At 43.9% G+C, this 25,292-nt stretch overlaps 1 protein-coding gene across 4 annotated transcripts in view; it reads left to right on the plus strand.

Annotated features, from left to right (window-relative positions):
- Positions 1 to 25,292, plus strand: part of rhobtb4 (Rho related BTB domain containing 4) — a 50,820-nt gene that overhangs the window by 12,448 nt on the left and 13,080 nt on the right. For 3 of the 4 annotated variants that reach the window (XM_073466236.1, XM_073466234.1, XM_073466235.1), the window contains exons 3-7: positions 18,455 to 18,656; positions 18,943 to 19,046; positions 22,982 to 23,167; positions 23,409 to 24,228; positions 24,372 to 24,591. In XM_073466236.1, coding sequence (XP_073322337.1) covers positions 18,465 to 18,656; positions 18,943 to 19,046; positions 22,982 to 23,167; positions 23,409 to 24,228; positions 24,372 to 24,591 — 1,522 coding nt within the window. In that variant the 5' untranslated portion in view covers positions 18,455 to 18,464. Of the gene's footprint in view, positions 1 to 11,989; positions 12,262 to 18,454; positions 18,657 to 18,942; positions 19,047 to 22,981; positions 23,168 to 23,408; positions 24,229 to 24,371; positions 24,592 to 25,292 lie in introns of those variants that run through there. The other variant, XM_073466233.1, reaches the window with a different exon arrangement.

Consider the following 25,292-nt stretch of genomic DNA (forward strand, 5'->3'; position numbering starts at 1 on the left):
GAAAATCAACACACCCAAACTCATTAGCAGACACACACAGACGCAATGACTCACACAGAGAAGCATCCAAACTCCCCAACCCACATTTGGAAGCACCTTCATAAAGACATAAACACATTGACACATGCGTATGCTCTTGGCATGTCTCCGTCTCTTTCTGTGGTAAGAGCTGAAGGGCTTTAAACTAATCTGTAGTGAGAGAAACGCCCAAGGGTACAATTCCTGCTAATCAGAGTCAGACCAGTTTCAGGCCAAGGCACTCATGAAACCACAGGATTTTAATCTGTAATTGTTCCAGTGTGTGTTCTCATGTGTTCGTGTGCACAGGTAAAGGTGTTTCCCACCACAGCTTTATTTAAATATATGCATTGTTTGCTTGTCTTTGAGCATGTAAACGCCCACAAGCCATTTGATCGAGAGCTGTCTGGTTTTTGCAGGTTCAGGAAGCTGATGCAACCTGACTGACACTCTCACTCTCACTCTCTCTTTCTTTCTCGCTCGCTCACACACACACACACACACACACACACACACACACACACACACACACACACACACACACACACACACCAGAATGGATGAATCAGATTGGATAACTGAGGGTAGCAAGTTGCAGATGAGAGCGCTGCCTGTGTTTGTCTGACTTCAGTCTCTGTGGTTTGCTCCTCCATTAAAATCAGAAATTGACTCGCCAGTTATTGTGCGGTTTGTTTAGTCAGTTTCAGCTTGGTTCTATTTTTAGTCACCACGTACTTCAGGGACCTTTCCCTCAATTTCAACAAATTGAAGGAAAAACTTGAGAAACCTTAAAAGCCATGTTTCGTCTCTGCTTTTATTGGGCATTTTTATGCCTCCGTGCCAGGGAAAGCCTTGGCCAGAGGCATTATGTTTTCAGGTTGTCTGTCTGATATCTCAGGAAAACCTTGAGGGAATTTCTTCAAATTTTGCACAAATGTCCACTTTGATTCAAAGACAAACTGATTAGATTTTGGTGGTCATAGGTCAAGGTCAGTGTGACGTCACATCCATTCATCCCAGTCATTGTGAACATGATATCTCGCGAACGCCTGGAGGGAATTTCTCCAAATTTGGCAGAAACGTCTACCATGAACTCATGGATGAACTTGGATTTGGTGGTCAAAGGTCAAAGGTCACTGTGACCTCATACAACGTATTTTTGGCCTAGCTCAATAATTGATATGCTAATTATGACAAAATGTAGGATAAAATGTTGAAGTAATGACATTTTATACCCAAAAGGTCAAAGGTCAACTTCACTGTGACATCATAATAAGTGTTCTGACCATTATTCAACATCATAGCTCAGGAACAGCAACTTCACTGGTGCATGGAGGCATACAAGGCAGAAATTCTGTGTTGTTTTTTTTCCAGTCCAGTGCCAATGATATTTAGAATAAGTACAATGATGTGTAGACCAGCCATAATTGTAAATGTAAATCAATACAAGTTACTGGAACCTGGAGAATGTGTGAGTCGTAGCTTGTGTAGCGATAGAACAAGCATTTTAAAAGTCTGAGACTGTGGGCCTCCACTTAGACAAGCTTGGACAAAGGCACCCCTCGCCCCTCTTTAGTTAAACTGCTTGGTTTCACCTAATTCCTGGATGCCTGTTGGATGATTGTGTTATTTTATTCCAGAGACACTCAACAATTGAGCCATGATGGAGTCATATTGCTGTAACTTCAGATGTCCCAGAATACATACAAAAAAGGTTTGTTTGAAGGCATTTATTAGTTTATGGCTTTGAAAGTGGTCAAATGCTAACATTTCCGCAAATTACTGTATCTCTTTGACCAAATCACACCCATTTAGGCTATTCGATGTGATCTCCCTTTGATAACTTATGTAATATTTTTTCCACTTCCATTCACTGAGCCTCCCACTTTGAAACCCTCTGATCTAGATAATAAATCACTTTCTAAATCAATTGTGGTCATCTGAGGGCAGACAATTTTTAAATTGTCATCCAGTCTGGCAGCGAAATAATCTCTCTCTTTGTTTCTCTCTCTCTGTGTCTCTCACTGTAATACATCTCTCTCATTTTAACATAAATATTTAATCAATATCATCAATATCATTCCTATTTAATACCATGTGCTACTTAATACCAATGCATTTCTCAACAGAGGTCATGTTATGCAGCACTATTGACTTCCTTTGTGTTGTTATGCTCCATAATGGCTGTTATGGTTTACTGCTAAATTGCTTTTTACTTCCCCCTCGATGCAGCGATCGATGATACAATGGGGACATACTGGATATCTAAACTAAGCCTATTGAAAGCCATAAGGAATTCTGTTGGTCATTTTGAGATACCGCATAGTCCATTTTGTGCACAAATTGTATCAGTGTGCTTCATCTGAACATTTCTCTGGTCTGAGTGACCTCTGTTCGCAAGTGGTTGGGATTAGCTGGGATCAACAGTAATGCACCATCCAAAAGTGCTTCCACTCTGCTGCCCCTTGCCCTTATTTAAATGATTAAAGCCTGTGTGGCAGTGCTGCAGCTTGGCAAGTGAATGACATGTGGTCACAGTGTGCGGTGACTATTGTATGCCGGTTGTGTCACCAGGCCACGGCGCAGCAGTGCGGAAATAACCGGACACCAGTATAGATTTTTCCATCACACTATTTTGGGATGTCTACTGTGCATAGTGTATCAGCTGTGTGTGTGTGTGTGTGTGTGTGCGTGTGTGTGTGTGCATGTTCTGTCTCGTTTAATGATGTTCCCACAATCGGAGTTACATGTTGACCTCCTTTTCGACAGGGTCAAGCAGCATGTATGGTATTGCGTTCCACTGCTGTCAGGTGAATATCGGATCTCTATATTTGGTGATTCTTTGTGTTTGCAAGGCAACTGAAGGCTGTCATGCCTCTTCTACTGGCTGAGAAAAAGCTTTGACCTCTCAGGGTTATAAAACCACCTCAAAGCCCTATTAGATGAAACCAAAACTGCTCTGCAATTGAGATGAATGCACTACTGATTTTGTTCAGTCTGAGGTGCAGGGCTTTCACCTCACAACAGGTTTGTTTTTGTTTGTGCAAGTGCAATACAATATGAGGAACTCTGACAAACAGAGCAGCACAAATGGATAAACAACATGCCGGCTATTTGAAGTAAACACAACAAAGGACCTTCCTGTTATGCCTCGACTCTCTGTTATGTGGTTTATTTGTCTGTTTGTGTGTTTGTGTAACTCTGTCTGTGATTTTTTTATTTTTTTTTTACACTCCTGTTCTCTCCCGCCCCTCGGTTTCCTCCTCTCTATTTCTGTATCTGTGAACAACATTGTGCTGATACTGGATTTCTTAGCATGATACCGATATAGATATTGAGGATTAGTCATGGTGAAAAAATAAACTGGATTTCTTTTTTTATCTCCTTGAGCTTATTAAAAAAAAAGAAATAAAAATATTTCACTCTTTAGTTCAACTGGTCAACGCTGTGTCGTTATGCAACCTGTGATGAGAGGTTCCAGCCAGACTTTGCTTCATTTTGAAAGGGTCACAAGCCAAAAAAGGTTGGGAACCTCTGCTGTAGAGTACATTGCAGAGTGTGTTGGGTTGATGTGCTGACTGTGTGCAGTGTGATCTCGGCAGGGCTGCAGCTCTGCTTCTCTGTGCCAGACTGAAGTCCAGAGGTGTTTGGTTTGGCTTCACTCTCTGTTTGATCAGGCTGTTTCTGGAATACTGACTGACCTGTGCTCAGGCCAAATGGATCGCTCTCCTCACAACTTTTTTCTTTGCTCCTTTTTGTGTCACATTGGTCAAAACTTTGCACAATTTCATTCCATCTTATGCATTTCAAAAGAGTTACAAATCCAGCAACATAGCTGTCCCTATTGCAACTCAAACAAGTCGTTAAAACAAGAGGATTAGAGGAATGAGCTCCATTCGGCCTCGCTCACCTTCTCCTGTTTGTTGTCTGATTGCAGCCCCAGTCCAAAGTTTACTCTGATACATCCTCACTAGAGCGTGAGAGTGGCTGCGGACCTGTCTGAGGTTCAGAGAGGTTAGCAACATTCCCAACATCACCACAGGTAGCAGTGAGGTGTCAATGCTGGTATTGTTGGAGAGAGCTTCTGGCAGGTTACAAATTACAGTACTTTGTTGTTTGCCACCCATTGATCTGGCATTAATGGACTGGTCAATAATGCTCTTAAAAGTGCCTTATAGTATACAGTGCTGTAGCGCATGACGTTAGCTTTAATGGTAACCTAATCACACTGAGCAGGATTAATGCATCCGCAGGGTCAGTTGAGACTCAGACAGAGGAAATATTTGCAATTTGCAATCTTGTCTTTATGTTGTTTGATGGTATGTTATCTCTTTACCTGCGAGTAGATGGCCAAAATGCTGTTGTGACTTTCATACCGTGAGCATTACGAAGGCAACCATAGCAAATTGATTTTGAGCTCCCACAGGTCATCAGTAAACACCAGGCTTCAGTCTTTGTCCCTTACATTAAGCAGGAAGTGCTTTTTACCCCAACTGGAAGAGGTAGGATGCAAAAAGGTCTAACACCACTTTAGTTTAACATGTGGGATTTCCTCTTTTTACTCTGCTATTACCATATTAACAAGCTCCAGGCACAAAAATGTCCCATTTAAGACACTGTGCAGGTTGTCCAGGATAACCTCCTCCTTTATCCCGGCTGATTTAATTTTCTAAAGGACATATTAAGAAGTTACCAGGGAATATATCTGGGTGATTAAATCAATTTCAAACTGACATTGAACCTCCGGTGTATCTGGGGAGTGGGTGTTAGAAATCTAATCAGATGTGGCACAGAGGACATGTTCAGTGGATTACACTTGTTAAACTTTGTTCAAGACATGATATGGTAGAGATGTTTGACACTGTTATGACCTCGGTGAGTCAGAATCCCACAATAATCCTCAGCCTGTTCTTTATACTTCTATGTATTCATCAGTCTCAGCTTTGGTGTAAGTCTCAAAAGAGGCTTTCTATGGGAAGTGTAGATGAATGCTAAATAGATAACCACGGGATATTTACATTTGTTTGCTTTGGTATTTGAATGCTTATCATGGGTAGCATTTGACCACCTGAATACTGGTGCAGTGCCTAAAGGCTCACCCAAAAATGAAAATTGAAGTGGAGTTTCTAAGTCTAGCAAACATTTCTGGAGCTTCACAGCAAAACAGCGTTGCAGCATTCTCCTAAATAACTGAAGAAGACGGGGACTTCCATTTAGGAAATACTACCAAAAAAAACAACCATAAAATGGCTCCATGCAGCTTGTCCAGCTCCCAGAAGCCCAGAAATCCCAAATTTGAAAAGACGTTATTTACACCCTTTTTCCAAACTGAAATCTTCGCTGTAGCTGCTAAGCTAAAAGCGTTAGCATGCACCCCATCTGAAGAGGGTGCACAAGCTCGGTAATGTAAGTAATGTCTTTTCAAATCAATTTGGGATCTTGGGGATTCCAGAGACTTGTGTTGGACAAGCTATATAGAGTCATTTTATGTTTTTTCCAGTTTTTTACTTTATTTTATTTTATTTTTTTTACATTTTAAAACAAGTCCCCAGCTACTTCAGTTGTTTCGGAGAATGCTGCAGTGCTGTTTTGCTGTGAAGCTCCAGAATTGGTTTGTGGACTACTTCTGCAGTCCGTGTCCTTAGAAGTGAAGAGCTGCTGATGTTTGATCCCTTTCTACCCTGACCTCAGCTTCTTAGCTTTACCCCGGCTCTGATCATATATCCACTTCTTTTCTGACCTCCATATCCATTTCCATATCTGTCTCATCCCTCAACCTGATTCTCACACCCCACTTTGACGTCATTTCCAGCCCAGCTCTTGACCTGGGCACCTTGATTATCTTCATCTCTATAATGCCTTCAAACCTGTACAGCCAATGAATACACAAATCCCCTCACTGGCCCAGCACTCACTTCCTGATGTAATTAAAGTGATCTTCCTCTTTACTGGCACATTAAACACATTATCTAGTACATGTGTTCCAGCCACTGTTATTTATGCAGATCACTTTGTGGATATTCTAATACATGGAAATATAAATATTAACATTTGCTCCCAATTTTAGACAACCTATTTTAGCCTCATCATAAGGGCAACACTTAAATGTATGCTTGAATTCAAATGTGCTAATTTCCCAGCGACGTGAACTATCACTTTAAGGGTGTGCAGCTGAAGAGAGCCTTAATAAGATTAGCCCTGCCACTTGACAGCTACAGCTTAAGAGTCACCTCTACTGACCTGTGTGTCTCTATCCGGCAGTGTGCATGTGTATTTGTTTGTGTGTGTTAAATTGGTGTTTGTTATTGGTAATCTGCTTATCTGTACCTGCATGTTTAATTAAATGTAAAAATCAGTCTTTTTCGTTAGTGTTTTGTGTCTGTACATGAGCTCTGTCATGCTAAGACAGGCAAGACATGCCTGCGCACCTTCAATCCCCTCAAGTCAGAAGCAGACAGTATATTATGACTTCGGACTGCCTCTACTTTGCACAGTTTGTCTTTAGCATGGGAGATTTGTGCCACTCAAGAATTTAGAGCATCCACTCAAACCTCCAGCCTCTTAAAACACCCTGTCCACCTTGTCTCTTCCCAGTCAAACTCCTGTCCTAAGGCGTGATTTAGGATGATGGAGGCAAGGATTTTAAACAAACAAGAGAACAAAGTCTGTGGAATCACTGGAGTTTCATACTTTGTGATGTTTAGACTACTACTACCAAGGATAACCACAAGAAAGCTGGGGTAATTAACCTGACATGTGTATGGGCTGATGGTGGCAGATGTGCTGTTGGTGGTGGTGGCTGGTTGTACCAGATGTCACATGACTCTAAATGGGCAGTTTTGGCAGTCTGAGGCGAGCTGCTTAGAGAGACAGTGAGGAATATGCAGCTCTGTGTTCTTGTTCAACCCAGGCACCACTTTGCAAAAGCCAGGCACCTCAATGTGAAACATTTTAGTTGGCATTAAAATCATAATCAGAGGTCTGTTTATTCTCAGGCAGACAGCAGGCAGTAAAACACGCAGAACCCCACCGCCACCACCACTTATCCCACCATGCCTTTCTCCTCCACTCATCCCACCCTCTATCCTCTATTCCCACCTCTATCCAGCCTTTGCCCCGGGACCTCGAACCACTTAACATTCCCGACATATTCCACCATCATGGCCCATCATCACCAGCACAGACTTGGCCTGATCATATATCACTACGAGAGTCAACCAACTCTTATTTGCAGGCAGGGAGTCAGACTCCAACATTTCATGTCATTCTACATTCTGTGGCAATGAGGGAATAATACCTCATGACGAGTATGTCAACAGAAAGTGTTTTCACTCTTGTCTTCTGTTTGGGATGCTGGAGACCTTGGACACAGTTTACAGTAATAGCTCATAAATCCTAATTGTACCTCACTCCATCTGATGACCTTTCTTATTTTATGAGAGCAGATTACAAATATGATGTGTACTAGATGACTGATGTTTTAAAAGTACACAATAAATAATATACCTCTGTACAGGGGGAATACCTAACCTCACACTCATCGTCACGTTTGAGTTTCTTTTTTCTGCCATGATTGTGGAAAATGGGATTTGACTTTTGACTTAAAGAAAACCTATCATGCTTTTAGTTTATTTCCTTTCCTTCAGTGTTTTGTAAAGGTTCTTGTGCATGTAAATGATCTTGAAACGATCCAAAAAGCCAAAGGCCACACCAATGGGAGCTCTTCGCTCCCACAGAAAACACTGCTCCTGAAACGTCTCATCAGTAGTCCCGCCTTTAATTCCGTGACTTTGTGACATCACTCTACGTCACCATGCCACACATTTGCGTAATTTATGCCTAGCAGCTAGTTTGGCATCTAAGTAGTGGCTCAGGCGTGTGTGAGCTGACCAATAGTATGTAAACCTATTGTAGTAATAACCCAAAATAAAATGATGAACCTGAAAATGAGCATAATATGTCCTTTTTACATGGTCATTAGATAAGAAGTATATAGGTGGCAGAAAAAGAAGCAGAAAATAGTCTGCCACCGCCATTTAGCATAGAAAGAAGATTTAGCATACATATAAAGTTTTTTTTTTTTTTTTAGAATGGATTTGTTTTGACAAGGCACAACTCATGAGGAGCATTTAATAAATAGTACATTCAATAGACTAATCTGCTGTCTTTTTGTGTGGTAAGCAGTGGACTGATATGTCTTCATTAGGATATAATGAGGTAACAACAGCTGGTCACACACATGGAGTTTTCTAACCAACTGTAGATAAGACAATCAGCTGATAACTTAGCACGTAAACAATATTCTCTCTTTCACTCTGTCTGTGTCTCTCTTTCTGTACTTTCTCTCCGGCCTTATCTAGTGTTGAATGTTTTTCACTTAAACTCGCACTCGGCTAACATGCCCATCACCCAACGCCAAATAGGCCGGCTGTTACAAAACACACTGTGTTTCATGCCAGGGTGCCGGCTCTGGCAACACATCTCAGCCACCTCTCCATGTCAAAGTGTGTGTGTGTATGTGTGTGTGTGTGTGAGAGAGAGAGAGAGAGAGAGAGAGAGATTAAGAGTGGGAATGCAGAAAGAGATTCAGACTCAGAGAATGACATACACTAAATGTATGTGTATTTCTGTGTATTTGTCAATTTATTCACTGTGCTTCTACCACTGACCTTCTAGGGATGCCAGTTTCCCACAAACTCATTTCAGTTTATCCCTCATTCTCACCCCTGACCTCTGAATTTTCTTCCCAGAGGAACAAATTCAAATTCCTAAGTCGCTGCATTTTTCTTGTCCCTCTGCAAAACAAAACAGCATGCCACAATAACAGGCCAATGATCTCATACTTTAGAGCTACATACAATATTTACATCTGGTATGTAAGGTTTGTGTGTGAGAGAGAGAGTGTGTGAGAGTGTGTGTGTGTGTCAGGGCTGAAGGTAGAACTTAATCTTTGATACTGTTACCCACTGCAGCTCTGACCTACTTGTGTCAGTGTACGGGGCTGCATGTCGACTGTTTTTCATACAGTGTGTGTTGCGTTTGTGTGTTTATTAGCGTTTGGGACGGTGTGTGTTCGAGGCGAACTCTCTGTGGACGCGGGGAGTGTGAGAAGCTGGGTGTTTTGACAGCTTTAGAACAGTTCCAGTCCAGTGCTGAGGCAGGGGGTGTGCGGGCCTGTTGGACAATCGGGCGAGCTGTAGGGGTGAGAATGGGGTCAGTGGAGGAGTGGACAGGAGGGGATGAGATGAGGCGAAGAGTTTCATTTCAAAATGCTCCACGCCCATTAAAATGATACCTGATATCCATTGCTTAACCTTAAATAAACTGATGATGTCATCTGAAATCAATCCAACTGAGCTTTACCGGATTCACTCGCACCATGTTGTAACAAGTAGAGAATTTTACCCAAACACCAGCAAATTATTTCCCAAGAAAGGGTTTTTAAAATAGGTCAGCGTGGACTCTTGGTTGGACGTGCGGGCTGGTATGAACTTTTTGCAAGATAAAAGTATTGTGACAGGGAATAGGGCATCGTCATGACCCCAAATGATACAATCGATCATATGATTTCTCTTCAAATGTACTTTGCGAACCATCATAGCCTGCAACTAAAAAAAAAAAAAATGCTTTAATACTTATAGAAATGATGTGTTTTCATCTTAATAAATAAAGGTAAATATGTCAATCCTTAAATAAAACTTGAGGAACATTGGATGGCGTTGAATATGCAGCAGACTGAGTGTTTGTCCACGCAGCAGGACACTCCTTGTTGAGGTAGCCATGCCAAAGAGTGATCTCAGCTCATTCTAACAAACTTTAATCTCACCAAAGTGTAAAAAGCCATGGGAGCAGACTTCCCACACAGTTAATAAAAGAGCGATAAAGCTCGTAAACAAAGCCGCACAGTCCTACTTCGTACTACTGTAGCTGAAAAGGCCAGACATCACCTCAGCCTGTGCTGCTTGAGAGTTCTCTCACAAGTACACCTCTCCAACAAAGGGGCTGCCTCTCCACATTTCTAAGCCCGCTCAGTGCCTGTGCTGTTGAACCCCTGCTTTCTCCTGCAGCATTCCAGCCCATCTTTCATGCTGTTTCATTCTGGCCATGCCAGCCAGGTCAGGGGGCAGTGTTTTCTCAGGGCTTCAAGACAACTCTGGACAAAGGGATATAAAATAGACATCTCCACTGATTGCACATTGAAATCTTGTTCACTTAATTGAGGTGTCAGTGCTGTGTAATTGCAGCGTGCTTTTGCATGTTGGGTGCAAGAAAGTACATGAAGAGACACATCTTTATGAGGTGAGCACAAGGGTCAAGAAATAGATTTGTGGTTTGCTAACGCATTATTCATGAAACTCTTTCACTCTTGGTTCATTGTCTGACAGGCACTGCTGATCTTCAATAGGATCTGTCAGCTCTCTGTGCAGAGGCCTTGAGTGACAGCACTGACATAATGTAGCAGAGAGAGTTTACGTTCAACTCCTTTGTTTCAGAGAGTTCAGTACCAAATTCTACCAGTAGATGTCTGTCTTCAGTCTTCCACAGCCATGAAAGAAAGTTCAGACTGTCCAGGATGCCCACAAGGCCAACCACTGCAAAATGTTTTAGATAAACTGTTTGATAAAATGTAATCTAATACAAATTCCACTCTGGCCTCTTATCTCTTGTTTCAGGCATGGTTGTAATGAAAGAGAGTGGCACTCAAAACAATCTTGCATCGGATAACATGAAATTTACAAAGCAGTTGAAGTTTAAATTAAAAATAGCTTTTCCTGGCAGAATAGGGAGGTATTTTTGCCCCTCGGCCACATGGCAGCATTTTCTTCCCTGGTGCAGCTTAACATTCCTGAGATGAATTCCCAGACATTGAGATCTTGGAAAAATAAAAGGGTAAAAAGCGAGGTATTTTCCACAGCGATCCATCATCTGTTTTTTTTTTTCTTGGCTCCTGTATTGGCTTTTGTGGCAATACACAATTGTTGCTATGTGGTAGCTAGTTGCTATGCTTGAACTCCCAGAATAACCATAGAAGAAAAATTGTCTCCATTGCCCATGAGTAATAACTATTGCATCATTATCTGGATGTTTGTTTTGGTAGGGGATGACTGGTGTGTTTGAGCAAGGATTAAAAGAATAATTAAGCTTAAATCAGATCCATATTTATAACTTTGCACAGTTATTATTTTTTTATTGTAGTATTTAAAAAAGAGAAAAAAGAAAATGCGCCCTATCCCTCCTGTCTGAGTAATAATGCCAGCTGAGAGTCATAATGACAGTCTGCAAGCAGCTGAGCAGTGGATGTGAGTCCTCCACCAACAAAAGGCAGCATGCTCTGCGGGATGTTTTGAGTTAACAGGATGGAAAGAGCACAGTTTCGGGGGCGGGGATACTATAAACTCTGAAGGATATGATTGGCTGTCCTGTTCTAATCTCTGATAACACCTTCGAGTGCTCCTCCTCAGCTCCGACATCAGACATTTCAAGCCTTGAATTCACTTGTTTGAAGTGTTCAGACTCTTTTTGTCTGAGGTAATACTTATGTTAAATGCAGCGACAGATGCCTGTTCTTTATTTTAGATGTCACACAGCACAGCTGAAAAGAGAAAAGACCAGGGATTGAATTTGACGTTTAAATCAATGCATAAGCAAACTGGTAACATGCAGTCACCTTTCCTTACGAGCAACTTCTTCTATGCAGTCAAGTCTGCCCTCAAATTGTGTCGCAGTCGTGCAGGTAGGGTATCGACTATAGTGGAACCTCAGGAGCGCCGCTAAATGCCTGTTTTTTCTGACAGCACCTGAACGCGGCACAGGATGAGCCGGCCGACTTGTGTCGTGACGCGGAGTCGTGGGGGCGTGCCTCTGATGAAATCAGCTGGGGAAACAACAACACAGGAGGGGGTGGCTCACACCAGGAAAATCTTCATGCCAGTTATGTTTAGATTTCTTTCTGACGAGCGTCCGTTTAAAGTCAGCCCAGCGTTACATCCGGTCCGCAGCAGCCAGTCGCTACTTGTTGACGCCTGTGAGACGCTCCTGGATTAAGGAGGCAGCGAGGGGAAGTCAGAGGGGAGGATGTGACAGGGCAGAGGTCCCGTGCTACAGACAGTTATATGTGCCCTTTGACAAACAACGGGACCACCGCGACCACCTCTTCGTTCCACGCGCGTCTTTGTCCGGTTTGAGTGACCGGCTGAACCGCCAGCAGAGTGGCATGTGGGTCAATTCCGGAACCGTCGGAAGGTAGGGACCCCTCCTGCAGAGACACTGGGTCACATGCTTCCCAATGCATTTCTTGTTGTGCACAAAGCAATCCACGCGCCGCTAGAAACAACCCTTTATCATCAATCATCCGCTGTGATCCATTCATTTCACGGTGTCCTTATTGTTTCCTAAATGGGGCGTTAATCCCCCTCTAATAGCTCTACAGCGTCCCTGTAATCGTCCCGAAGGCTCTTACATTTCATATGTATTAAATTGTTTTAGCATGACATGATACAACAGAAGATTATTGTTCCTCCTTTAATCCCACATGTGCTGCTGTTATTAGATCATTTCGATTGAGTGTAGTGCAGCGGAAGGGCTTGGCACATTACGCAAGTCTTATCAGCGCATCATTTGGGATGTAGGCTGACATCCACCTGCCTTTTACAACACTGATATGTGGAAGACATCTAAGCACCGCGCTGAATGAGGTGTGTATCCGGGGCTTTATCTCTTCGGATATGGATGACAGGAGATTGTCTGGTTTGTTGAATCGGTTTCACAAAAAAAATATGAATGAGCCAGGTGGTTATGAATGGCTGCGGGGAGAGGGAGCGCACGAGGTGCTTTTCATTGATGAGTGGAGTGATGCTACACTGGAGTATTTACTGGAACAGCACGCGGATCATAACGGTGACAGTAAACAATAGATAGCTGATAACGTGCGGAATCTCATTCTTTAACACCGCACTCACGCACGCACACGCACGGACATGCACACGCACACACACACACACACACACACACGGTAATGCTGATCCCGTCGCTATGACGTCATGATAGGGGTAGTGTTACGCAGGTAGCTGCTCGGCTGGTGATGAAGACTCTCCTCTGCCCTGAACTGACTGAAGACAGATTATTCTACATGACATCTGACCATGTTTTCATTTCCAGTCATCAGCAATTAATCATATCTGCAGCCTGTGGTTGCATAAACACTTTGGCACACGTCTTCCATATTGTGCAATCGTTGTCTTCTGGCCAGTATCATTTTCTCATGAAAAGATGTCTCTTAACGGCCACCCCATGAGTGGATCTCATCCATTTGTGGAAACACCAACTGTTCAAAATTTCATTATTTTTAAATTTTTTTAGATTGATTAGAAATCTGCTCTTGCAATTCTCTTTCTACATCTTGGTAAAACCTTTTTTTGGTTTTGTTTTAGACAGTCCATCACTGCTGCTGTTAATTAATCAATGATCGGGGCTGTTGTTACGTTTATGGTCAGATGATGTGGATCTGGAACAGAACTCCTTATTGTCCTGGCCAGGCACTATGCCCAACGCTTTGACTGTGTCAACAGCTTTGAGATAACATGCAGTGCAACACTGACACACCCACATGGAAGAGTCAGCCAGCATCAGAAGTACTGCTTGAATTGGTCTGATCCTAGTAAGCTTTAACACGGGCCCTAGAGCTAAGGTGGAAAAAAATATGTTGTGCTTTTTTGTTCGGCACTGTTGGTGGTATGTTTGTAAGCTGTATGATAGTGTGATAATTAGGGTCCTGGCTATTTTTGAGTTGTAAGGCCCAAGGTTTTATTATATATTCTGGCCCATTTTAAAAGGTATTTTACATTATGTTTAAATCCCCTGTCACATTCCCAGAGGAAATAAGTGGCCTGGAATATCGTCTTCCAGACAAACTTAATCCACCTCCCCATCGACAAAGTTGCTGTAATATTTGGGTCATTGACTGAGTCACAGTTGCTTTGACTCAACTCCAGAGAAAAACACAAATGCTACACTTCTTATTTCCCACATTCTCATTTGGAAAAACGGAAACCATGTTTATAACACAAGATCCTGTGTCGTGCGTGAAGTATTTTAGAGTATGAACAATATATATGTATCTTTGAATTAAGACTTAAAACAGAGTCAAAGTAAAAATGACAGACAGATATTGTATAGAAGAATATTGGAGTGGATACTGGAAAGTATAGGGGTGTGGAATAGAAACGAGAGAGTTAAGACAGCGAGCGAGATGGCGAGAAAGAGTAGGTGGAAAATATGGACAGGGGAGGGAGGAGGAGGAGGAAGAAGATGAGGAGGGATAAAGGAAATGAGGGCATCAAGAGGAGCCTTCCTGTGTTTACAGAGCATTACTGCAGCAGGGAGAGGAGGAGGAGGAGGGCTCTCTCAAAGCAGACAGACATGCTGCTCCCAAAGACCCTCTCATTCATTAGGATGGATGTGTACATATCGCCGCCTGCCACGGGCCATGCGGTAATACCAGTACCATCTGCAGTGGGCGAGGCAAGTACGTGCAGGCCTGCATGTGTGTATGTATGTCTGTGCTAGTGTGTATGAGTCTGAGGGCTACTGTCAGCCATCCAGGGAGCCAAGAAGAGGCCACAGACCAGGTTATGTAACAAGTCTGTGCCAGCTGCGCCTGTGGCAGTCACTGTCAAACACCCACACAACACACACACTTTTCCTACAAAAACAAGAGCACACATGCCGAAAAAGTACAAATGAGTAGACATTTTCCTTTTGTGAGAGCGAACCTTTGCCAGAAATAGTCATTAAAGAATTAGGTTGCACACATGATTGCACATGTATCCATCATTTCTTCCAACAATTACACATGGACACTCCGACTATGCAGCCAAGCCGGAGATAGTGTAAACCCCTGAGCTCTGTGTGAGTGCGCAAGTGTTCACCCATGTATAATGCGGGTGGAAATTGGGGTCATTTTTGTTGCAGGAGAGGCAGGCGGCTTCGCCACGGCGTCGGGGGTGAACTTTAGCCTCAAGGAAGAGGACAATAAAAAGAGGCAGATGGGAGCTATGGAGGGTTTTGGGATGAACGGTTGCAGCCAGTGGATCGCTAAAGGTGTTACATAACAGAGAGATGGAGACAGAGGGGGAAGCGAAGCGGGTGTGGGAGGGCCGTCTGCTTAATACTGCTCCTTGATTGCAATCCAGAAAATTGTGAGGTCACGGCGAGATAGATGGATAGATGGCGGCTGATAAGAGGGGGCGGAGGGAGCATGATGAGAGGAATAACTGGGACAGGACAAGGAAGAGGGGTGGGAGGGGAGAGGTTACTACCAGACAATGAGTGAAGCGAAGGATGGGATAACTGTGAGCTAGAGCGTTCAATAGGAGAATAAATACAGAATGGGAAGGAGAGTGAGGGAGTTTGTCAGCAGGTCAGAAGGTTTGGTTGAGTGGGCACAGCTGGGACCAGAGCAGACAGACCTAGACCGACTGAAGGATAAATTAAAGGATTTAGCAAGGAAGCAACGGGCCCGTATAAAAAAACAAAAGATGCCAGGAACTCTGCAGTGAGATAGAGCTGTAATCCATCTCCTTATGAAACCCCCTCTGGCCTTAAAGCAAAGCCATACTGAGACGCACACTGTCCAAATTATGCATGAGCTTCTTTGTCTGTCTGGTCCTCCTGCACCGAATACAAACAGGCACACACACACGCACAGTCATGCAGACACTGACTCAATCCGTGACATTCCAGAGTAAACCAAAAGGTCGGTGTTTGTGTGTTGAGTGGGCGTTTGAGTTCCCGTCACAGTGTTCCTATCACTGTGGTCTTGCCTGTACCCATCAATATGCCACTGTAAGAGTAAAGAAAAAAACTGGGTCAGACTCTCATCCTCTCTTCCCCACACACATTCCTTTGTCCTCGCAGCCTCCTCCTCTCCTGCCTTGTTGGGAAGATGACACTGGCCAGCAGATGAAGTCTAGACGTCTGTGTGTGTACAGTTCACTATAGGTCGTTGGCTAAAAATGAAACCTGAGCTCTACGGCTTCTCTTTCCATTCCTCCGAGCTGCACCGCTCCGCTCTCACAGTTTCCGGCTTCTGCTCATCCTTCAGTCATGCAATTAGAAATGATGGCGGACACTATTGAAGGCTCATGAAGTTAGAGAGCAGGTGCACATCTTTCAAGTGCAGTGACGTGCGAGCTAAACGCAATCAGGTTGTGTGTTTTGATCGACATATGGCCGGAGTCTTTGCTCTGAGCTCGATGCGAGGCCTCAGATGGAGGCTGATATCTGGAAGCCGGGTACTGTTGATCTCCCTGAGAAACTGTCCACACCATCACCACCGCTGCCTCCTGGTTACATCACTGCTCGCATCATTCCGTGCCTCACAGGCCAGCCCTAAGCTCATTACCACATGCATGCACATTGCACGCACGCCCACACGCAAACACACGCACTGACTTTAGGACTCCCATGGGTCTGAAGTTGAAAAATCTTAAACTTTACTCTCCTCGGCCGTCTCCTTGTCCTCTCTGAGAGAACCTCACATTTGACAGTAGAGGGAAGCGTCAGCAGGAAAAGCTGTGATTTGTTCCCTTGAGCAGCCTCAGTTATTGTTGGTCTTGCCCTCTTGATCCTAATGGCATGACTGACTGATTCTAATGCTGTGCTGACAGTCCCTCTCTTTCTCTCTAAGACTCTAATAATCCCCTCCCTGCCTTGTCTCTCTTGCAATCCCTTTTGCTTATCTGCTGTTTCATTGGAAACGCTGGGAATTAACATTACTATGCATCCTCTCTCCCACTGTCTGTCAGCGCCTGTTACATTTCACTCTTGCTCTGCTCACATGTCCTTGGTGACATATTGTGGATGTTGCAGAGCCACTTGGTTAGTCAGGTTTCATCTCTCTTTTCCTAATAAACCACCAAGAGGACTGCTGCTTTGGCAGCTGCCATGACCATTAGGCAGATAGCTGTTAGATAAGTGCAAGGTTGTGGTAACATTTTATTGCTTCTTCTATCTCTCTCCTCTACCTGTAGTACGTGTCTCTGAAGGTGTTGCAGCAAGACAGGTGGCAAGGGAAAAAAGGGTATTTATAACTCTGAAAGACACAGTTCTATCTTTTCCATATGAGCCATTCAGGAAACAGCCTCTTTGACGGAGACTTCATTTCACTTTCACTTAGACAAAGGTAGGCTCTCTGCGCTGTACTTCCTGCCTGATGTAATCAGGACTTAGCAGGAAATGTTTTTGTTGTTGTTGACAAAAGAAATCACAAGACGAATGAGGTCTTTATTTCAGCAGATTGGAGGTTTGTGTGTGGACATGCAGAGAAGGTCACTGCTGAATAGCAGGCTGCAAGCATTGGCTCATGTGTCCGATGAATAGATGCCATTTTTAGCTACTGGTGTCTGTCAGTGCTGGACTGAAGTGTTGCACTGGAGTCCACGTCAATGGAATAATAAGTGATGCCTTTATGAATGTTTCAGATGCTCTATTTATGGGGCCTTGGGGTGGGTCTTTGAACTAGTTGCAAGGACGGATGGACTGATTAGCTGACTACAGGTCTAACTCTCTCTCTCTCTCTCTCTGTGTGTGTGTGTGTGTGTGTGTGGAGGCTGATTATGTAATAGAGCAGATTCTACCAGGAATGTTTTAAAAAACGGTATTAACATGTGTTTTGACATGTCAGAAATGTTTGTAAGCAGTTTATGGAAAGGGGATTTTGATAAGCTTTTTACAGTGATGTTTGCTGTTTGAAAGAGGAAGTCAGTTGAGCTGTGTGTACATGCATAACCACCTCCGTCTTGTGCTAAGGTTTAGTCAAACATGTAACCACACTTTCTTCTGTGCAAGCCTACAGTAAATATGTTTGACCCCTAAAGAGGATGCACAGCTCCCCCTGGGCTCATGACCTGGGAAGTTAATTAAAAAAAGTGCCTTGTGGCGGATTTTATTGTTTGCTTTTGTGTGACGTTTCATCGCTTTTGCATTGTGTTTCCTGTGATGCGAAGATGCTATCAATGCATCAAAAGGGGAACAGATACAGAGTAAAGACAGACAAGGGGAGAAAAGGACAGTGAGCTCAGTGGAAGTCTCTTTTTGTCTCCCTGTCTTTCTCTCCCTCTCCCTGTTAGCTGTTACAGAAATAGCTCTGCGGTCCCTCTATTCCTCAGCCTGCGAACCATGTGTTCTGTTGAGGAGTTTGGCAGGAGCTTCTGTACACTGGTCAGTACAGCTACGGCAGCTTAGAGCCTTAACAAAGCCTCCCTAGCCTGGACTGGACTGGAGTTAGAAACGACTGCACCTGACGCCGGTTGTTTTAAATGCAGTGTCATTCCTCCTGGGGTTCTTTATCAATGTGATTTTAATTGCCATGAATATTGAATTAACCTCTTTTATTTCCCTCCCCCTCCCCCTCCCCCTCCTATCTCTCATTCTCCAGGGCCCTCTCCATGGATATAGACACAGACTATGAGCGGCCCAATGTGGAAACCATTAAATGTGTGGTGGTAGGGGATAATGCAGTAGGCAAGACCAGGCTAATCTGTGCCCGGGCCTGCAATGCCACCCTCACACAGTATCAGCTGCTTGCCACCCACGTGCCAACCGTCTGGGCCATCGACCAGTACCGCGTATGCCAGGAGGTGGGCACACCAGAAACACACACACACACACAGAGTGGAAAGAGGCACATATAGACAAAATTGGGTACATTTTGCATTTGTAACATAGGTAAAAACATGTCTCTTCAAGACACTGAAAGCTCAACTTCATTCTAAAAATGTTGCCTATGCAGCTTGACATTGTGCAGGATTTTTTTCCCCTCTAGCCGAGTGATTGCATAATCCTTCAATTCCACTAAAAACACAAACATCACCATGAAGTTAAGACCTTATGACCCGATTACAGCAGTATGTGTCTGTGTTGTAGGTGTTAGAGAGATCTCGTGATGTAGTGGATGAGGTCAGTGTGTCCCTGAGGCTATGGGACACATTCGGGGATCATCACAAAGACAGACGATTTGCCTATGGCAGGTGAGCAGAAACACACACCAAACAGGCACGGGCACACACACACATACACACACGCACACTTTCAGACATTCTTGCAGCCAGAGTCTAGTTACTGACCCAATAACACAATTACTGGCTGACCACAAGGTTAACCACATTACACCATGTTCCATTTTAACAACTGGACCAGCCAAGAGATTGCTGAGTCTTGGCTGGAGGGTTTGTAAGGCAATGAAACAGTTTCCTTGGGCTTATATTTGACCGAACTAATCGTTGGCTGGTTCAGGAGAATAGAATTAGAACTTACAGTGAGAACTAATTTGTCACATCCAAATAATAAACATGCCCACGTAACATTTACTTACCAACAAGTTGTTTTCTGGGTAATCCAGTTGCAACACTTTATAGTTGAACTCCGCCCTCAAGCTATTACATCCTTCCTCCAGCAGACATGATTGGATCAACCCTCTATCCTCTTACTCCCCATCCCGCTATCAAAGCTTATTGCCAAAGCAAATTCAACAAATACCAATTCAGATGACGGCATGATGGTAACACAGAAGAGTGAAAATATATGTCATACATCATTGAATGTGTACTGTATATAGACAATTTTTATTAGTTGCCATCACACTACATCACCGTGTCACACATTTGCATAATTTATGCCTGAGAATGTAAGAATTAATTTTGCACAGCTGCTCTGTTGTTGTTGGCTCAGGTGTATGTGAGCTGACCAATCAGAGCAGACTGGGTATTCAAGAGGCAGGCCTTAAAGAGACAGGAGCTAAAACATTTCAGACAGAGGGGGAATAAGGTGCTGCAGCATGTGTGTGAACCTATTTTAGTAGTAACCTTTAATACAATTATGAACCTGAAAATGAGCAGAATATGGCTCCTTTAATGGTCATCAGCTGTGACCAGGCTCTAAGACTTTACAAACATCCACACACACATATGCATGTATTGTCTCATAGCTGGGTGGATGCACTTTGTGTAACATGTCACCATTTTACATGTATATATCCGTGTGACAGAGTTTGTTTATTTCTAGGTTGTGTTTGCGTTTGTTCTCCCACTATCTTTATTGTCTGCACAATCTACATCTGTCTGTGTGCGTGTTTTTGTTTGTGGTGTTCGTGTCTATCCACACGTCCTGTATGCTTTGTCAGCCTGCAGTCAGCTGATAAAGACACATTGCCAGCTCAGCTGTTTTCTGCCTGCCTGTCTCCCTGGCAGCTGCAGCTCCACACATCAACCTCCTCTTCGTTCCTGTCCTGCTCTCCCCTACCTCACCTCACCTCACCTCACCTCCCCTCTCCCCCATCTCCCTCATTACACTGTTACTCATCTCCAATCATTAGCCTCCTGTTTGCCCTTGACACTTTGCTGCTCCTTCACCCTCTCAGCACCTTCTTCCACTCTTTAGTTTTGTTGATATCAAAACTCAAAACATCACATCATCAGGTCAGGTCAGACTGTCACATGCCTTGTTAGGAGAGGAACAGTCTGGTTGGGAAAACAATCTCAGCCTGAAAATAGGCTAAGCCAAACTTAACCTGAGCCAACCTCAACTTAACTTTTTCTTCATTAAAGAACAGGCCAAACAATGTCATATTGCACTTTCGCACATTGTTCTCGTAAGCCGTTTTAATAGCACATTAACGACTTTTATAACACAGTTGTGACAGACTTAATGACTCGTTAGGGGTCTCATGCCAGGCGGTGTGATTGCAGAGTGATACATATGCCTGCATGAGACCCATTAATTTCTTTATTGCGAGATAATCTGATTATTTAGGACATCTCTGCTGTGTTTGTGCTTGTATAAGAGCTTGTGTGCATTATGTGTGTCTCCTCTTACATAATCTGGCAACTGATGACCTTTGTAGTTCAGATCCAGCACATGCACACACACACACACACACACACACACACACACACACACACACACACACACACACACACACACACACACATACACACACACACACACACACAGAAAACACTAAATAACCAGTCACTGGTGGAGCTATTTATAATACATTAGTACTGGGGCAAGAGTATTAGTAATAGCACATTGGACTCGTTTGCTGTCACTTCACCTCTGACACAGCTGTCCTCCATCTGTCCTTACATTGGGTTTCCTGCTGCTTGACTTCTCATTTTATATAACATATCCTTGGCACTAGTGACCCAAGTAACAGCATTACATACATGAAAACAATATGTAGGTCATCTGGGTTCACCTGCAGGTTGAACCAGGAAATAGCTCCTTCCACACCAACCACATTTAATGCAATGCAACAGCACTAATGGATTGTTCTCATACTCATTTTTAATGCTCACCTTCACTCTCAGACTTTCTAATAGCCACATTTGAAAGATAAGTTAAGATTGGACAGGTCCAGAAGCCCTCTGGGGCTCATATTTCCTTGGACCAGTTGGCAGCCTGTGTAAAGCTGTTCCCAGCAAAGTGCCTCCCCTCAATCTGTACAGTGTTGGAGTCTAGTACAGTGTTATGCTAACATAAAGGTACACTGTAAGTGTGGTAAGGCGTAGGTTGTAAAGAGAGAAAAAAAAAGTATTTTCCTTTAACCACGAGGGCAATGGCACGTACACATGACATGACCTCAAGCAGACAAAGCCTTGATAATGATCCTTTGACAAAGTGCTAATGGGAATTCCTATGTGTGTGTGTACGTGTGTGAGCTGTGATTTAATACTTCGGTGTGTATTAGGTAGTGTATTATGTCCTTGGGAGTAGGAGCTTTTCAGAGATTACATTGGGGAAAGTAAAGATGGACTATGGAACCTATGTGCACACTGCAAAAAATGCAGAAAGTAGAAAGTCTTGTGCTGTTGGCCTGTTTATTTGATTTGCACAAAGTAAAGTCTGACTTTGACAGAAAATACCAGATAAAACAAGTTGCTAAGATCTTTTTTTTTTACAGTGCAGCCATTGTCTGTTCAGTAAATAGGCCATATTCGCTGTAGCGCAGGTGTTTCACCCCTGGGAAATAAGAGGAGTGTTAAAATGCGGTTCTCAGGATGTGGTTTAGCACCTCACATCTTCAGGTGAATACTGTAAGTGTCATAAACAGGAATATATATATTTCTATTTTTATCTGCAGGTTATCAATGATGGATCAAGTTGCACACAAGTTACATAAGTGATGCAAATGCAAAATAGGCCTGGTCTTGTGCTGCTGGGACTTCATGCCATGGGCTGTTTTTGTCGTCTTAAGTGGTAGATCATTGAAGAATTTTAGATTCCTGCACTGTCAGCTTTGTTCTGATACTTAATGATCCGTCTCACTCAACACCGAGTTTGATTCACCATTACCTAGGATCAGGCACACATGCACAAACATGGCACAGAAATCAGCAGCAGAGATCAGCTGTAAGTGCTGCTGTCTGCCTGCTCAAACACGTCGGTTGAGGAAATGAATTTATGTGTGTATCCCGGTCTATTCTTAGCCTTCTCTTTGTGGTTCATGTAGCCTTGGAGGGCTTAGGGAGATTTACGTAAGAGGAAGGGAGAGAGAGAGCGATGGGCCACACAGATCACCAGCCCAGAGGCCCAGACACACACACACACACACACACACACACACACACACACACACACACACACACACACACACACATGTCTTGTGACCCCAGCTTTCTCGATGGCACTGTCCATGCTCCCACAATGCCTTGCAGCTGTTGAACAGGCTTCCTCCGTACACATATCACACACGTTTTAACATAAACTGACAAGACGTCTGTGACTCAGTGCTGACCCCTTTTTTCTTTCTCTCTTCTCTGTCCCCTTCACTTCATCAAAGACCTAATGTCTTCTCTGCTGACATCTCTTGCTCAGGACACAACAGATCTGCTCTCCTGTGCCATCTTTTTCCTATCTTATCTGTGATGTTGAAAGACTTTTTCTCTCCCTCCTTTTCCTCTAGGTCTGACGTAGTGGTGCTGTGCTTCTCTCTGGCTAATCCCAATTCCCTGCGCCATGTACGCACCATGTGGTTCCCAGAGATCAAGCACTTTTGTCCCCGGACGCCCATCATTCTTGTTGGCTGCCAGCTGGATCTGCGCTATGCCGACCTGGATGCAGTTAACCGTGCACGACGACCCCTAGCCAAGTGAGCCGCCGCCTTCGTCAGGCATTAACAGAGAAATTCAGATAAAACATGAACCACTGTGGCTTTCAGTGAGAGTTACCTGTGGAGTTTTCCAGTCAGTGATCAGTTATCAGTAATGTAACAAATTGGTAACTGAATCCTTGTAAATAAGACATTGACAACTGCTCTATCATCGATTTGTGTTGTGAAGAACAACCTTTGTCATTTTATTGTGTCATCATTCTCTCATCCTGTCCCACAGACCCATCAAACCTACAGATATCCTCCCCCCAGAGAGAGGCCACGAGGTGGCAAAGGAACTTGGGATTCCCTACTATGAGACAAGCATTGTTGCCCAGTTTGGAGTCAAAGATGTTTTTGACAATGCCATCCGAGCTGCCCTCATCTCCCGTCGTCACCTGCAGTTCTGGAAGTCCCACCTGAAAAAGGTCCAGAGGCCCCTTCTCCAGGCGCCCTTCCTGCCTCCACGTCCGCCTCGCCCCATCGTGGGCATCCCAGACCCCCCTCCTGCAGACGGCGAGGGCCCTGATTCCCTTTTCTGCCATCCACTGTGCGCAGATGTCCTCTTCCTTCTGCAGGGCGGTGCCACTCGCGTCTTTGCACACAAAGTCTATCTGGCTACTTCCTGCTCCAAGTTCTATGACCTCTTCACCCTCGATCTTGGTGGATCGTGTCTGGGGCCACGGGGGGAGGAACAGGAGAGCAAGGAAAACTTGGAGAGTGCGGAGGAAGATGAGCAGAGCAGGAGAGGAGCCAAGGAGCAAGCTGGGCGCACTAAGAGCCTGGACATTGATAAAGACGGGGTGGACGGAGGAGTGCGGGGCCTGAATCGACCCCAGCTGCTCCAGCAGGGCTCTTTGAGGACTTCCCAGAGCGATAATGCCCTCCCCTCCCGAGCTCTGTACTCTCTGGGTGCACTGGGGACTGGGCGAGCACTTTCAGGATGGGGAAGGGGGTTCCTGAGTGTGTGCCTGGAGCATGTTGATGATCCCATGACGGGACGACCACGACTCATGACTGTTGTAGCCATGGACGCACTTATACAGGAAGAACCATTCAAGGTGATAGACTTGAAAATGTATTCATACATTATAAGGAGAGAATTATATTATTTTGTTGATGTGAATATTACGAAGAGCTTTTTGGTGTCATGATAGCTGTACCTAAGCTCTATATTTGACCTCTCGTTTTGCTCTGTTCTCAGGCGGTGCTTCAGTACCTGTACACAGGCAGTCTGGACGAGGGCCGAGGCGACCTGATGCAGGTGGCGACCATCGCAGAGCTACTCGAGGTGTTTGACCTGCGGATGATGGTGGCCAATGTTCTCAACAGGGAGAGCTTCATGAACCAGGAGATCACCAAGGCCTTCCATGTGCGCAGAGCCAACCGCATCAAGGAGTGTCTCAATAAGGGGACCTTTGCTGGTAAACCACTGTGCCAACCATTCAGTGCCATTCAATGCTTTCAGTAGCATTGATGTGGATGTAGATGTTTTCCATTGATGCATCAGTAGGTGTTTGTAAGTGTGTGCATGTGTGTGCGGGTGAATGTAAGATGGGAGGAGTAGTGGATTATGAAAGACAGAAAAGATTTTGCTAATTTCCAGCATTCTCTTTCAGTGTCTGTAAATGTACATTTGATTGTACATTTGTTCTTGAATATTTGGTATAAAATATGCATTTTGTATATTTTCTGGTTTATCTGTTTTCTGAAGTCCTTCTAAAACCATCATGTGATTTCTATGATGGCGTGTTTCAGTCTGCTTGGTTTTCTCATGTTCGCTCTTGTGTGCGTCCTGTGTCCTGTGTTTGTGTTGTGTTGTCTGTCCCCTAAGCTGTTCTGTATGCATGCTTATCACAGCATAAGCAGCCAGTGCTAGGCATCTGCTGTCTCTGAACAAAGCCTGCCTCACATTCACTCCCTTCTATACTTTCTCTGTTGCCTTCATTGTTATGATACGAGGAATCTTTTTTTAAAACGCGTATAAAAGATTCTATTGATAAGCTCTGATAAGATTTACCTTATACTATTTTTCTCAAGCATTATATTAAAAGCAGATTGAATTCAACGTCATTACACATAGCTGCTGTGTTCCCTTTTAACTCTTTCTCTACCAAAGCTCTAG

Source organism: Pagrus major, chromosome 5 (assembly GCF_040436345.1).
Source record: "Pagrus major chromosome 5, Pma_NU_1.0".
NCBI classification, from domain to species: domain Eukaryota; kingdom Metazoa; phylum Chordata; class Actinopteri; order Spariformes; family Sparidae; genus Pagrus; species Pagrus major.